This window comes from Budorcas taxicolor, chromosome 11, assembly GCF_023091745.1.
Source record: "Budorcas taxicolor isolate Tak-1 chromosome 11, Takin1.1, whole genome shotgun sequence".
In the NCBI taxonomy this organism is placed as follows: domain Eukaryota; kingdom Metazoa; phylum Chordata; class Mammalia; order Artiodactyla; family Bovidae; genus Budorcas; species Budorcas taxicolor.
The window spans coordinates 9,946,828-9,962,577 of record NC_068920.1 but is presented as its reverse complement, the minus strand read 5'-3'; the positions used below and the strand labels follow the sequence as shown (position 1 = coordinate 9,962,577).

The window sequence follows — 15,750 nt, the reverse complement described above, 5'->3', positions numbered from 1 at the left end:
CCCGCTCGGCCCCGCCCTCCCTCTCGGCCCCGCCCATTCCCCTCGTTCACGCCCTCCCGTCCTGCCCGCCCCGCCCCCGCTCGGCCCCGCCCCTCCCGCTAGGCCCCGCCCCCCGGCCCGGCCCTCCTCGCCGCCCCGCTCGGGTTCGCCCTGGAGGCTCGGCTCTCGCCCTCCGGCCCGGCCCGGCGCGGCGCGCCCGGCGCGGTAGTTTGGCCCGGCGACTCTGTCTCGCCCCGCCCGCCCCGGCCGCGCTCGAGGACCTGTGGGGAGGTAGGGGCCGCGGAACGGGCCTGCGCGCGAGGCGGGCGGCGGGCGGCGGCGGGCTAGGTTTCCTTTCGAGTCAGGCGGCCGCGGCGGACGTGGCGACCCGGCGAGTGTGGCGGCGCCGCCGGCCGGGACCGGGCACCGGAGGAGCCGCAAGGGGCGGCGCCCAGCCTTCCCGGGCCCCGCGCGCGCAGGTACCCTCTGCGAGCGCCGGGCGTTGCGGACCCGGGGGACGGGGCGCAGGCCGGAGGGCGGGTAGGAGCCGGCCCGAGCGCCCAGGCGGACCCGGGGCCCAGCGGTCTCCCGCCCACCGCGCGGCCTGCCCCTCAGGCCTGCGACGATGATCCTGAGGACCGTTTCAGAGCTTGTTAGGGCTGGTTTTGTCTTCGCTAGACACGCTGCAGGCGCAGTATTCCGAGAGTGGGCATCTTCAGGGCCAAGAGGGCCTGGGAGAGACTTTAGTCGCACGTGGGTGCTCGATAAGTTGGCACCTTGTTATGCCCAGTGTCTGAGTCCCCGAAACTGAGAGAATAAGACGTCCACAGCAATGCAAAAGCATAAAGGGGTTTATTGCTAGCTCGACTTAGGGCCCAAGTCTCATCCAGCACAGTGGAATCTTGACGAGGGCCCCGAGCTCTAAATCACAGCTGCTTATATACAGGCGGTCTTTTGTCTCAGCAATAGTGTAGTTGGCGTGTGGTGATTGACTCAACCTTGGGTCGTCGTGGTGATTGACTTAACCTTGGCGTCATCGGGGGGGGGGGGGGGGGGGGGGGGGGGACCTTGGTGTCATTGGGGACCTTGGTGTCATCGGGGACCTTGTGGGTCTTCCCAGAATTGTGACTCATGCTCACAAGAACCTGAAACTTAGGCCTAGTGTGACCTGTCGAGCCTGTCATGGCTCAGGTCAGGTCCCAACAACCTGAGTTACTTTCTTCCCTTCTCTCTCCGTCCACCCCCCATAGAGTTCTAGTTTGAGGGGGAAAAAAAAGTATGGGAAATGAACGTTCACATGCTGCCAGGAATTCTGAGCTGCTGGGGGAGGCCGGGTTCTGCTGGGACTGGCCAGACTGTGTGCCTCCCCGCTGGTGTGCTTTAAGGCTGAGACAGAGAGGGCGTGTGAAAAGTATCCCTTGGATTGAGGTCCCCATAAACAGGAAGGGCTGTGGTTATCAGTGTTCTGGGGCGTAGCGTGTCCAGGATTCCCCACAACTGGTGACTAACTGCACCCTCAGCGTTATACCACCCCAGAGAAAGGCCATGGTTTCAGTCATATTGGCCATGTAAACTAAGTATTTAGAACCACATGACGCCAGTTCCAGTTCTAAGTGTTGTATTGCAGCTCAGCTTCTGGCCTGATCACTCCAGCCAGTACAGTAGAGAGAAACAAGCGTAAATGGAGCCACTGTTCTTTCCTGCTTGCACTAAGAGCGTGCTACACACACAAAGGGCTTGCTGTCAGACCCCGGGAAGCCCACACACCTCGCCCACCAAGCTTTCTGGAAACAAGGAGGAAAAGCGTGTGCAGTTCTATTCACCATTTATTGAACACCGACTGTGGGCCAGGCATCAGTTGACGTAACCCCCTCAGTAAACCTATAGAGTAGAAAGAACCATCCGGATTACACACTAGATAACACATACACACACACACACAGACCAGGCGGGGACAGCGCAGGAGCCGAGTCCCCAGTAAACCAGACTCTATGGGGATTAAGGCTGCTTGATCCGCCCCGGGGCTTCCCTAGTGGCGTTAGTGGTGAAGAACCCGCCCGCCAGTGCAGGAGACATAAAAGACATGGGTTTGAACCCTGGGTCAGGAAGGACCCCTGGAGGAGGTCGTGGCAACCCACTGCAGTATTCTTTCCTGGAGAGTCCCGTGGACAGAGGAGCCTGGTGGGCTTTAGGCCACGGGGTCATCAAAGAGTCGGACAGGACTTAGTGGCTAAACAGCAACAGCTGTTCTTAGTTACACTGGAAACACTGGGGCACCACTTTGTAGCATCATTTGCCCAGAGTGAGAAGAAATTGCGGTCTTACTTTGTCCCTATTGGAAATGATGGTTCTCCCACTGTTCAAGTTTCTATTTGAAAAAGGAGGTTTTAGTTTGCTCTCCTCCCCTCTCTCTCTCTGTCTCGTATTTGGGGAGGGGGCGCTGCCACAGGGATGAGGGGTGGACTGCAGGGCCATGACCTGCTGCTCAGCTCTCACTCTGCTCCTTGGAGCCCAGCAGAGCTAAGCTGCTGCTTTACTCGGCTCTTTCGGGAGCTGCGTTGGCTCCATTCTTGCCCGTGGTGGACCACTTCCTTGATTCTGGCTGCTCTGCAGGTCAGCCGCCACAGAGTTTGCTAATTAGGCTCATTTTGTGTTGTTTCTGATAGCTTTCCTGTGCCTTGTTCCTGAGTTGAGTCTGCAGGGCCTGAACTATCAGAGCAATTCCCACCAGCGCTGGGGACCAGGACCCTCCCAAGTCCCTGCCCGGGGGGCTCAGTGCCGCCTCTGGTGTTCTGTGTCAGTGCCCCGGGCAGTGCACGAAGCTGCGCTTCCTGTTTGATTTCGTGGCCTGCATCAGCGTGGGCTGTTCACTTATCTCACGATTCATGTATTTTCTGCGGTCAGAGTGTCCTGAACAAACCTCTGGGCCTCACCTCTTCATTCCCTCCTTTTCAGTTTAGTGGTTTTACAGGGAGTGGGTATGCTCTCACCTTGAATGACCATCAGCAACTGTTGTCAGTGCAGAGAAAGAACTATTACCAGCCTCACTGTGGCCTTTGAAGACCAGTGACCTTCTGGTTTTCTGTGTATTAGTGTTAAGCTATTGGATACTAAGGCCTGTCCTGGTGGCTCAGTGGAAAGAATCCTTCTGCAAGACAGGAGCCTCGGGTTCATCCCTGGGTGAGAAAGATCCCCTGGAGGAGGAAATGGCAACCCACTCCAGTTTCTTGCCTGGAAAATCCATGGACAGAGGGGCCAGGTAGGCTGTAGTCCACGGAGTCACAAAAGAGTCAGACATGACTCAGCTACTGAGCAAGAAACTGGATATTAAAGCTGGAAGAGAATGTGTGTGTGCGGTGGTGGGGGTTGTTTCCTCTAGGATCTTCCCGGCTGGTCTAGGAATTAAATGGACCTCAGACAAATCAATAGCAGAAAACCAACCCCACTGAATTTTGTGCGAACCTCGAGGAAACAAGGCTCAAGAAGTGACCAGGCAGGCAGCTTTGTGTGTGTGAAGATTTGACGAAACAAGGGGGTTTGCCTGGGGCAGCAAGGTCGTGAAGTAACAGGGTTTGCTGGTCTCTTGAACAGCCTTTTCAGCCTTTCGTTCCCCTCTTTGGCCGTAAAGATGTCTCTCTACCTCCTGGTACAGGGAGGGTATTTCCACGTGGAGATGTATTTTCAGCTCCAGGGGGAACAGAAGAAGGGCAGCGTATGCTTTCTGCACCAGCTGTTTCTCAAGTCGCTTTAGAGCAATCAGTGTGCTGCAGTGGAGTGTTCTGGGGTGAGCTGCCCTGCACCCATCAGGCGCACAGATTACCTGGTGCGTCCCCGTCCTCATGCAGGGAGCAGAAATCAGGGAGCTGATGCAGGGCCCAGAGCGGGGCTGCCAGCCTGCACGCCCTGCGGCTTCGGGCCCTGTCCTCGGGCTCACCTGCTTGTTTCTCCCAGGTCGGTATCTAGGACTGATGCTGCTTTCTGTTGCAGAACTGGGGATCTCTCAGCTGTCATCCCTTCACACCTGGCAGAGAGGCCCTGAACCCTCACATTCCTCCGCCCAGCCCCACAGTGTCCTATTCTGCACCAAACACCCTCCGTGGCGGGGCTGTTCACCTCCGAGGCCGGGCCCTGGAGGTGGACGTGGGTGCGTCCCAAGGCCCTTGTCCCCAGCGGAGTCAGCAGGGCCTGGGCCTGGGGCAGCAGGGGAAACCCCGAGGAAACCGCGTTTTGTGCGTGTACCTGTTTTCTCTTCGAAGCAAAGCATCAATGCTAACAACAGTTAAGAGCAGAGTGAGACACGGTCGACCTGTGGCCTGAATTTGCGTGACACTGATTTTAAATCCATCCTTTCAGCCTCGCCACCATGGATGCGCTGTCAGAAGCAAACGGCACCTTTGCCTTGACCCTTCTGAAAAAGCTGGGTGCGGACAACTCGAAAAATGTGTTTATCTCACCTCTAAGCATCTCCTCTGCCCTGGCCATGGTCCTCATGGGGGCCAGGGGCAACACCGCAGCACAGATGTGCCAGGTACGTTCGGGAAGCCAGTTCTGAGCGGCAGAAGATGCTGTTTCTTTGACGGGTGAGACGGGGTTCACAATCCGAATCCCAAAGACCTTGCTCAACAGCCAGGCCTACTCCCCTGTCTGCCCCGTCGCTGCGCCCCCTCCAGTGTCTGTCTGGCGTGTGGTCTGGGGCTCCTGACAGCGCAGCACCCGATTCCAGCAGGACAGGCTTGAACGAGCAAGCGTTCATCGAACCTCTCCTCAGACCCGCTGTGCAAGGCCGTGCTGGCGAAGGCCCATCCTAACGAGACGCCCAGAGCCAGCCCGGGCTGGCTGCACAGGGTGTGGACGTCAGCTCCTGGGCCACAGTGGCGGCGGGGCGCTGATGTCTGGCCCCTGGGGGTCACAGTCTTCCCGCATGTGGGGTGCCCTTACCCTTCCCAAGGTCCTGGGGTCCAGAGGGCCTCCAGGTGTAACAGAGTCCTGATCGCGCCCTCGAGCCGGGGCCGTGAGTTTGACCTCTGCCCTAAGGCCATCACTTTCAGGGTCCTGTGCCAGCTGGAGAGGCTGGGAGTGAGGAACACGTGCCCCTCCACCCAGCAAGTGTCAGGACGCAAATACGCGGGTGCTCCTGCTCAGTCATCTCTGACTGTTTGCTTCCCCGTGGACGGCAGCCCTCCAGGCTCCTCTGTCCATGGGGTTCTCCAGAAAGAACGCTGGCGTGGGTTGCCATGTCCTCCTTCAGGGGATCTTCCCGACCCAGGGACGGAACCCGCGAGTCTTGTCTCCTGCCCCGGCAGGTGGATCCTTTCCCACTGCGCCACCTGGGAGACGCACGTATTCCCTTTAAGTCCTGCTGAAAAGGGAGCAGTCCCCTCTTGAGCTCGGCACTGTCTCCCCTCCCGCTCTCCCAGGCTCTGAAGGGGCCGCCCTCTCTCTGGGCACCTCCTGTGCAGATTCCGATTCCAGGGGGAGGGCCGGCCTTCCCGCCCTGCACGGGCCTCTCTCCAGGGCTCCCACCCGACCTCCTCTCCTCCAGCAGTGGTGCCCCCGGCCCTCCGGCCTCGGCCGGCCGCTGGGTGCAAAGCCCGTGCCCAGGCTTTAGCTATGTGTTACTGTGGATCCGCGCCAGACAGCTGTCTGGACCTTCTCTCTGTGGCTCCCGAACAGACCGCCCACGACCGGGAATGACCGGGACCGTGCCTGGGACTCTGCGGCCTGGCCGCACGGTGCCCGCTGGGCTCCTCCTGGTCCAGGACCGGCCCTGATCCGCTAGGCACTCTCCTCCATGTGTCCGCTCTGCCGCGTTGTCATGAGGCCGCAGCAGGATGGCTGGGCGTTTCTGCACCCTGGCAACAGGGGCAAGACAGCGAACGTGGAGGTGCCAGGCCTTTACAAAGGCCTTGGCCCAGAAGAGCCACTTCTTGTGTCAGTGGTCGGAGTCCGTTCCGAGGCCAGTCCAGACCGAAAGACGTGGCCTGTTTGTGCAGAGACGGGAGGCCTGTCTGCGGCCCTGTCTGCAGGCAGACTGCGAGCACAGGGCCCTGGGCTCGTCCAGGGGCATTTCTGTGCTCGCCGTCGCTGCCTGAGCCCGAGCGGGAGGCGGGCTGGGGGCCTTCCCAGAGCCACTGTGCCTTTATTTGCGTGAGTCTTGTTTCAAGCTGCCATGAGGATCAGTGCGGTGCTTAGGCTGACTTCAGTGTTGTGTCCATTTTCTGTAGTCAGGGCGTACTGCAGTGGAGGGTTTTATCTGTTTTTGATTTCAGACGCTTTCTCTAAGCAAGAGCAGTGGTGGAGGTGAAGATGTCCACCCGGGTTTCCAGAAGCTTCTCAGTGAAGTTAATAGGACCGGCACACAGTACTTGCTCAGAACCGCCAACAGGCTTTTTGGAGAGAAGACTTCCGATTTCCTCTTGGTAAGTCATACTCCCGATTGCCCGAAGCAGATAGAGACTGAAGTCCTGTGTAGACGGGAGGCGGGCCTTGTGGTGCAGAGAGGCCTTGTGGGCTGAGACCCACACGGTGGCTGGGATGTGGGACCCCAGTCACGACCTCACGCTTCCTGGAACCATTCGGTCATTGCCTGTAAGAGGAGCCCTGTAACAGCCCTGTTCACGTGTTCCTGAAGCTTCGATGAGTTGATTGTCAGAGAGCTAACACAGATCATACCACAGTTGCAGGTGAGTTGGCCCAAACAGGGAAGTGATGGAATAGAATATTTCTGATGTTGTTTTTCACCTGTTGGAATTTTTTGGTGCATTGTGAGATGTTCAATTATTTTATACCTGTAAATATTTTGATTATCTTTTCCTATGCAGAATTTTTTTTGAAGTTTTTGTCTTTTTTTCTCTGGCTTTATTTAATTACAGTGCTTTCATGGTTTAAAAATTTTTTTCATACCCACCTCAAGTCATCTCTGAGTGTGTTCTTATCATATAAAAAGGCAGACAAGGCCAGAGTCCTCCCGCTCTCGTCCCCGCCCTGCCCCCGCGCCCTGTATCACGGCTTGGGCCCTGGACACGGAGAAAGTCTTTGCATCTCAGTGCACGTGTGCCTGCTGTGGTTCAGTTGCTGAGCCGTGTCCGACTCTTTCCGACCCCGTGGGCTGCAGCAGGCCAGGCTCCTCTGTCCTCTCTACGTCCCAGAGTCATGTCCATTGAGTTGGTGATGCATCCAACCCCTCATCCTCTGTTGGCCCCTTCTCCTTTGCCTTCAATCTTTCCAGCACCAGGGTCTTTTCTGATAGATCTGCTCTTCCTATCTGGTGGGCACAGGGATGTAGCTTCAGCCTCAGCAGCAGTGTGTGTCCGCCTCACCCTTTCTCAAGGTGGTGGGCGGCGTGCTCAGGGGTGGCTGTACCGAGACGCAGCCGCCAGCCCCTGGGTGGGCATGTGGTAGGGCCCAGCCCGGGCCGAGCCGGCAGGGACCGTGTGTGTGTGGTTCTGTCCTGTGTGTGCTACTCAGATGGACTTTAGAAGGAAGGGACAGAGGAGGCTCTCAGATCTCAGTGAATTCTGCCTCATTCCTGCCCTGATGGCTGCAGCCCTTCCTCTTATCCTCAGAAAGGGTAGTGGGTGGGCACGTCCACCCTCTGCTCAGCGCTACAGGCCTGAGCCTTTAACATTCTGATTTTTCATGAGACTGAGCAGCTTTGCATGTGGATCAAACATTTGTATCTTTTCTGAAAATTGCCTATTTATGTGTCCTTTGTGTAGTTTTAAATATGGGTTTTATGCCTTTTTTTTTTTAACTGAGTTCTTTGTATGTTTAGGATAACAATCTTATTCTGTTATATAACTTTTTTCATTATTTTTCACACTTGTTTCATACTCTAAATTAACTGTTTTAAAACAGGTGGTATAAAGTGAATATAGTCAGCATGAGGTCAAATATTTGTAGGTTTGTACGGGTTGGTACGAATTTCTTTTACAACCTGGTTTACTTGTTTTTATCCGTCTTAGCTCCATGCTTTATTGCTCTATGCTTTATTACCTACAAGTTTATTCTCACCTTTTTTTTTCAGTTCTACCAGTTTATTGCTACCAACCCATCTCCCTCCACCTTCATGCATGCATGCTCAGCCTCGTGACCCTGTGAACTGCAGCCTTCCAGGCTCCTCCAACATTTGCAGGCCGATTCTTACCACTGTGCCACCTGGGAAGCCTGTGATTTTACTGAGTTATTTATTTATTGTAGCTGAAAACTGAGAAAGTGGATTGAAGGTTAATTGTGCACATTCGTTTGTACATTACACAAGTAACCATCAAAAGATCTGTGTCGAGGTTATGCGTGGTGAAGAAGTAAGCCATTGGCGTTGTCTGTTTCTGTAGCCATGTGATTCTGTCATTCCGTCTCTCCTAGTCTTTCAAAGATGCCTGCCGCGTGTTCTACCAAGCAGAGATGGAAGAGCTGGACTTTGTCAGCGCTTCGGAGGAGTCCAGGAAGCACATAAACACCTGGGTAGCTGAAAAGACAGAAGGTGAGGACGTGTCACTACTTCTGTTTGCACAGTATTTGAATCGGTCTTATTTTCCATCAGTTCCTTCTCAAGACCATCGATTGTAAACAGAAATGGCTTTTTGCCGGAGACCGGCGTGAGGAACTCCGCCCATGGCAAAGGTCATGAGGAAGGAGGCTTGGCATACGCAAAGGCGTGATCAAGCCTCAGGAAACCCCCTGTTCCCGAGCATCTACCCCCAAACCAGAGTCTGTTTTATGCTCTCACCTACACCTCTGACTTTACGGGGGGCTCTCCCCCATCACCGTTTCTCTCGGAGAAGGAGTAAACGTGCAGCTCCAAGGCAATAACCATTCCTGGGCGTGACGAGAGGGTTTCAGCTTCCGGACTGCTCTGAAGGTGATCTAGGCCGCCTGTATAGGTTCGTCCGGCCACATGTGATTGTTTACAGCCTCCAAATCTGAGAGGCACAAGATGTTTTAGACTTACTAAAGGCAAATTCTTTTGGGGAGTTAGAAATTATTAGTATAGTGGGTTGGTTAGGAATTATATTGGTGAAGGGTTTTTCATTTGTTGTGTCAATAATTGCTGCTAATTCCCTGCTCTGGGTGGGACAAGGGTGTCTCAGGTCAAACCTCTCTGCTGACAGACTAGCTTGTGTGACAGGATTATCCATACTCCTGCCACATGATTGTTTACTACCTCTCAACCGTAAACAGCACAGAGAGTTTTGGAGTATTTTGAGAGTCTTAATTAGCACAGGGCTTTTTCTTCTTGTTGAGTCAATGATTGCCACCAGGCCTCCATATGCTTAGGCACCTGGGAATATATTAATCAATGTATTTGGAATATAGAAAAGGAAATATAGTAGTTTGATGTTAGCAATACTAGACTTTTTGAGTTAATGGATTTTCTCTTTTGTAATAGATCACTGTACTTTGTTATAAATCACTGTGTCCTTGCTAGGTAAGAATGTAACTTGATCAATATCTTAAGACTAAATAGATCTTAAGGGGAACATTGGTGAAAGGATTTTCATTTGTTGGGCTGATGTTTGCTGCTAAATCTCCATATTCCCTGCCCTTATAATGAATACAACTAGCATATAGGAGAAATAAGTATTAACCTTTAAGCATATAGGAGAAATAAGTATTAACCTTTAAGATTAATCATGTTAACCTTGGGTTAAATAAATTCCTTTCTTGATTGTAACTCACTACACCCTCACCCTATAGGAATGTAACTTTATTTGGAGGGTGGTGCCTGGTTTAAGAAAAAACACCCTTGGAAGAAATAAGTTTTTTGGTTATCAGAAAGAAAGGATCATAAAATGTCAGCAGGTCTCACTCATGGCCAGAAGATGATGTACCTTTTTTATCCATTTATGTGAAGCACCTGATTTTGATGAAGGTCAGGACTGCTGACTCCCGCGTGACTCTATTCATCCCTATGTGTAACAAAACGTATATAAGCAAACCCAAAAATAAAGAAATCGGATCAGTTTCCAGAAAGACTGATTCCCCCTGTCGCTTCTTTCTTGCTCCCGTTTTTCTGGCTGAATTCCCATCTGGAGCATGGATGCTATTCCATGTAATCCAAGTTATTCAGCCTCTTTTTCTCCACTAATCTTCCTACTGCACTATCCATTTCTAATCTCTCTATATCTGTGATTAAATATGTATTTTTCCAAAGACGCCAACTCCGTTCCCACCTTCGAATCACCCTGGATCCACCGGGGCTGGACCCCGGCAGCTTTTTCTCTAAAGAACTGGAACTATCAAATCCACTTCTGAAATTTAATCAGCAATCAATTTCTCTAGCTTTCCCCCTCCTCATCAATATTCAGTGCACCTCTTCCAGAGCAATCACACTTTAACTTTTGGCTGTTGCAGTTAATGTTCCTATAGTCTGCCTTTTCACAAAGGGTGGAAGGAAGACTCCGGATGCAGCCCCACCTCCCTGCCTGTTGAGCAGAGCGCGTGATCTGCGGGTCGCCGAGCATCACTGCAGGACACGCGGTCAGGCCCTGGGCCACCCGCGCTTCTTTGTTTCCGTGCTCTCCACACTGGCTTCGACCTCTCCCCTTCAGGAGGGTCCCCTCACGCTGTAGACCGAACATTCCTTTTTCTGTCCCTGTGAATAATTCTGCCCTTATTATTTGTTCATTTTATGTGTTTTATGCAACTCATGGTATCTCTCTGAGCATAGACTTTAAGGTTTTTGTCCCTGATTTTGCTTTTGGGGCCAGGCCCCCTGCATGGGTCTCCCTGGTGGCTCAGATGGTAAAGAATCACCTGCCAAAGCAGGATAGGCAGGATGGATCCCTGGGTCAGAAAGATCCCCTAGAGGAGGAAACTGCAACCTGCTGCCGTATTCTTGCCTGGGGAACCCCATGGATGCAGGAGCCTGGTGGGCTACAGTCCATGGGGTCACAAAGAGTGGGACCCAACTTAGCGAGTAGACGGACAACTCGCTGCACGTGGTTGTCTGGGGACAGTGAACCCTCTGGTCTGTGCACTGACTCCTCCAGGGGACGGGCCAGTAACTACCCTGCCCAGCACCTCACCAGGAAACCCTGTTAGCTAACTGGTCCTTTAAATCTTCCGTGCAGGTAAAATTAGAGACTTGCTCCCTGAAAATTCGGTTAACCCCGCGACACATCTGGTTCTCGTGAATGCCATCTACTTCAAAGGAAACTGGGAAAAACAGTTTCCCAAAGAAAACACCAGGGAAAGGCCATTCAGAGTCAGCAAGGTGAGCAAGAATGTTTCATAAAGTGAAGGAGGTTTTGGAAACAGTCCCTGGGGTCCTCTTAGTTTATGGATCGTGCCAGGAGGCTGACCTTCAGGAACGTGAGCCTCTTGTGGCCTTGGCGGCCCAGATGTGGATCCGGGCAAACCCTGGCTTCCTCTCCCCCTACTCCTCCTCTGCTGTGTCATCAGGGGCGGTCTGTGCGGAGGGTGTACCGTCTTGTATTACACATCCCAGGGGGCAGCTCGCAGGTCTCTGGGCCTGCTAGAGCCCCTGAGACCCAGTTTAAACTTCAGACTGTGGCTGTGACGCTCATGGGCCTCGATCCTACCGTCTGACCCCTCCCGTCAGGAGCTACCTACACAGACGCCTTTCTCTGCAGGGCGTCCAGGAGCCTCCCTAGCGGTCTCCACGGCCCAGGTTCCTGGTTCCTGTGTCCCTCCTCTGACTCTCACAGAGCCCGTGGCCCCTCACAGTAACTCTGATCCCCTAGAGCCCCTCGGGCCCATGTGCAGGACCCGGGAGGTTACTTGGAAGTTTTCCTGAGGACGCTGGCTGGGCTGAGAGTGGCGGGGGTAGGAAGCAGAAGTGAGATTGCCTTGTGGTTTTCTGATCCTTGTATCTATTTACTCGGCTGTGCGGGGCTCCTTGCCGCTCAGCCTTTCCTGCTGCTGCCGAGGCGGAGGCCCTCTGGGCTCGGGGCTCAGGCTTCTCCTGCTGGTGCTTCTCCTGGTGCGGAGCTCGGGCTCCGGGCCCATGACTGTAGGAGCTGTGGCTCCCGGGCTCTCAGCCCAGGCTCAGTGTTGTGGCCCGTGGGCTTAGAAGCCCCTGAGCTGTGGGGTCTTCCCAGACCAGGGCTGGAGCCTGTGTGTCCTGCATTGGAAGGCGGATTATTTGCCCCTGAGCCACCAGGCAGCCCTGTTGTCTTTAAAACCAGAGCCCACATGGTTGTTCATGGTCAGCTGTGGGCGGGAAGTCCAGGCTCCCAGGACACGACAGGGTTTGACGGCGGGATGAGTGGTGTCGCCATGAGCAGAGGTGGGAACGTACAGATGGAGCAGGCGGAGGGGACACGAGCCGCCAGTGTGCGAGCCGAGCTGGAGGCTCCTTTGCGTCCAGATGAGGATGTCAGGCCGGCAGGGGCCGGGGGCGAGGTCCTGCCGGAAACGTCCAAGTGGAGCCCTCCTGGGTCAGCAGGAGAACAGCAGCCTGAGGCCTGAGCGCTGGGAACCAGGGGTGGGAGCTGGAGCCGCGCAGATGAGCTGACGACGCGGAGCTGGGGGGGGGTCTGGAGACAAGACAGAGTGTGTGGGCGCAGGGGGCCGGCTCTGATGACTCGTCCCGCGTGTCCACGGGTCTTGTTTCAAGTTAACGTTTATCCATTTCCTTTATAGAACGTGGAGAAACCTGTGCAGATGATGTTCAAGAAGTCCACCTTTAAAATGACCTACATTGAAGAAATAAGCACCCAGATTCTGGTGCTTCCCTACGTCGGCCAAGAGCTGAACATGGTCATCCTGCTGCCCAGTGAAAGCACTGACGTGTACACGGTAACCAGGCAGCTGTGCCCTGAGGCTGGGCTCTCGTACCGATCCATGCTGGGCACTGGGCTCCGGGAACTCATGTGTGGCCCGCAGGGCGCGGTGTGTGGGTCACAGCGGAAGGTCCCCGGGGCAGGGCTGCTGCAGACCCTGAGATCTTCTACCTTCTCCTCCAGGTGGAGAAGGCCCTGACCTACGAGAAATTCGTCGCGTGGACGAAGCCGGATGTGATGGACGAGGAGGAGGTGGAGGTGTTTCTTCCCCGGTTCACCCTGGAGGAGAGTTATGACATGGAGTGTGTCTTCCGAGACCTGGGCATGACCGACGCCTTTGAGGAGGCCGGAGCCGACTTCAGTGGGATGTCGTCCCAGCGAGACCTGTACCTGTCCAAGGTCGTGCACAAGTCCTTCGTGGAGGTCACCGAGGAGGGCACGGAGGCCGCAGCCTCCACAATGGCCGGCTTCATGCTGAAATGCCTGAGAATCGTGCCCCGGTTCTGTGCCAACCGCCCCTTCCTCTTCTTCATCCAGCATGGCAAGACCGGGGCCATCCTGTTCTGTGGCCGCTTCTGCTCACCGTGACAAGGTGGTGGGGACCCCCGGTGCTCCTCACCGTTCTCCCCGATCTCTGTGAAGAGCTGAAACCCCATGTGACCTTGGTGAAGGTCCACAGCAAAAGGGCTGATCGAGACCGCCTGTGAGAGCTGACTCATTGGAAAAGACCCTGATGCTGGGAAAGACTGAAGGCAGGAGGGGGAGGGGACGGCAGAGGATGAGATGGTTGGATGCCATCACCGACTTGATGGACATGAGTTTGAACTCCGGGAGTTGGTGATGGACAGGGAGGCCTGGCGTGCTATAGGCCATGGAATCGCAAAGTGTCGGACACGAATGAGCGACCACACTGCACGAAGCTTTCTGCAGCCGCCCGTGTTCCCTGCTGAGACGTGGGGCCTGCGCCCAGCCGATGCTGAGGTTCGGGTGGAGAGCGGTGCGGGGTCCACTGGCCTCCCTGTGGCGTCATCAGGAGCTGGGCTCCCTCTAACCTGATGGTGTGACCCACATTCTCAGCCTGTCTCTAGTCCGCTGTCTCTGCTGTGCCCAAGTCAGCACCTGAGCCGTGAGGAGAGACAGGCTGCAGAGACGCTGCCCTTGGGAGCGGTCAGCGGGTCCAGTGGCGTCAGCGCCCACCTCCCCCCAGCCTGTGCCCACTGTCGCCTGAAGTGAGCTGTCTGTCCAGCCAGGGTCAGAGGCGTCTATCCTTCCTCCCCATCAGGCCATCAGCAGCGACCTGTGAGGATGGACACCGTGGTCTCTGGTGTTGCAGACCCTGTCACGCAGCTCGGCCTCTGCCGTCTCTCTCTTAGCTGGATCTGCTGCGCTACATGTTGGGCAGTTTCCTCAAAACTGTATTTTTCAATATGATCTTATTAAAATTTTCAATAGAATTGCCTTACAATCTCCCGTGCGTTTGTCATCAATAAACTTGGAATTCCTGTCCTCGTCATAGTCCTTCCCTGGTGGCTCAGGCTGGGAAGAGTTGCCTGCAGTGCAGGAGACCGGGCTTCGATCCCTGGGTTGGGAACGTCCCCGGGAGATACTGGCTCCCCACTCCAGGATTCCAGCCTGGAGAATCCCACGGACTCGGGGTCTCAGACAGTCAGACGTGACCGAGCCACGCTCGGTGTCACTTACTGTCCTCCCGGTTGATCTTGTCTGTGACCAGCTCTGGCTTCAAGGAGGGGTGGCCGGTGGGCCTCCCTGGGCCCCCCAGAAGGACCCCCGGCTCGGTGCTCTGCTTTCATTGCCTTCAGAGTCTTTTTAGCTTTTGAGCAGAGGGTCCTGCATTCTCATTTTGCACCAGCCCTGCAAATTACGGAGCCAGTCCTGCCGTGGACTACAGAATTTTTTATGGAGAAAAATAGTCTTTTTTCAGATGCTGAGTACCAGGCAAGCGCAAAGCAAATCCTGAGTCTTTTCACATAAAAATATATACACATTTTGGTCGGGATATTTCCATAGTTGGCTTTTCAACTCCAAGATCATGTGTTTCCATGAGAGAAAGAAGTAGCCCAGTTCAGTTCATTTCAGTCGCTCAGTCGTGTCTGACTCTTTGCAAGCCCATAGACTGCAGCACGCCAGGCCTCCCTGTCCATCACCAACTCCCAGAGCTTACTTAAACTCATGTCCATCGAGTCAGTGATGCCATCTAAGCATCTCATCTTCTTCCGTCCTTTCCCCTCCTGCCTTCAATCTTTCCCAGAATCAGGGTCTTTTCCAGTGAGTCAGATCTTTGCATCAGGTAGCCAAAGTATTGGAGTTTCACCTTCAGTATCAGTCCTTCCAATGAACATTCAGGACTGATTTCCTTTAGGATGGACTGGTTACATCTCCTTGCAGTCCAAGGGACTCTCAACCATCTTTTCCACCACCACAGTTCAAAAGCATCCATTCTTCCACGCTCAGCTTTCTTTATGGTCCAGCTCTCCCATCCATACATGACCACCGGAAAAACAAGGTAGCCAAGTGTGACAGTCAATTTTGTGTGTCGCCTTGACTGGCTCAGAGGACCAGTTAATTGGTCTAACACCCATTGAGATGTTGCCGTGAAGGCAGTTTTTACAGGAGATGAGGATTACATGAGTCGACTCTGAGTAAGGCAGACTGGCTGCCAGCACGTAAGGGGCCTGGTGTAGTCAGCTGACAGTGACTGAGGTCCCTAAGGAGGAGGCGCTTTCCTCCAGAGGCCTGTGGACTCAGCTGCACAGAGCTCTTCCCTTCCCCCACCTCCTGCAGCAGGCACAGGCTCCCCTCCCTTCCTCTCTCTCTCTGTTCAAACCTCAGAAACCGCCGGAAAGTGGTGCCTGTCTGCTTTAGCGCCTGCACTGCCCAGCCCTGTAGTTCCACTCCCCACTCTCAGCCTCCCGGAAGGAGGGCCTGACGGTCCTGGCAGCTCGCTCTGCCTGTACTTGCAACATTCCTTGGCTATCTGAGGTCACAGGTGCAGGTGGCATGTTCC

General features: G+C 54.6%; 2 protein-coding genes across 3 annotated transcripts in view; both read left to right on the top strand.

Annotated features, from left to right (window-relative positions):
• LOC128056904 (serpin B9-like) overlaps positions 1–15,750 on the top strand; it is a 38,330-nt gene that overhangs the window by 5,714 nt on the left and 16,866 nt on the right. The window lies entirely within an intron of this gene.
• On the top strand, positions 134–14,189 carry LOC128056903 (serpin B6-like). Its single transcript, XM_052649725.1, has 7 exons — positions 134–270; positions 4,333–4,507; positions 6,249–6,398; positions 8,344–8,461; positions 11,052–11,194; positions 12,586–12,741; positions 12,909–14,189. The coding sequence occupies exons 2-7, from the start codon at positions 4,343–4,345 to the stop codon at positions 13,311–13,313; spliced, it is 1,137 nt and encodes a 378-aa protein (XP_052505685.1). The 5' UTR covers positions 134–270; positions 4,333–4,342; the 3' UTR covers positions 13,314–14,189.

Coding starts and splice junctions, on each gene's coding strand:
- LOC128056903 (XM_052649725.1), top strand. CDS start 4,343: ATGGATGCGCTGTCAGAAGCAAACGGCACCTTTGCCTTGACCCTTCTG. Junction 6,399..8,343: donor AGACTTCCGATTTCCTCTTG/GTAAGTCATACT, acceptor CGTCTCTCCTAG/TCTTTCAAAGATGCCTGCCG. Junction 11,195..12,585: donor GGCCATTCAGAGTCAGCAAG/GTGAGCAAGAAT, acceptor TTTCCTTTATAG/AACGTGGAGAAACCTGTGCA.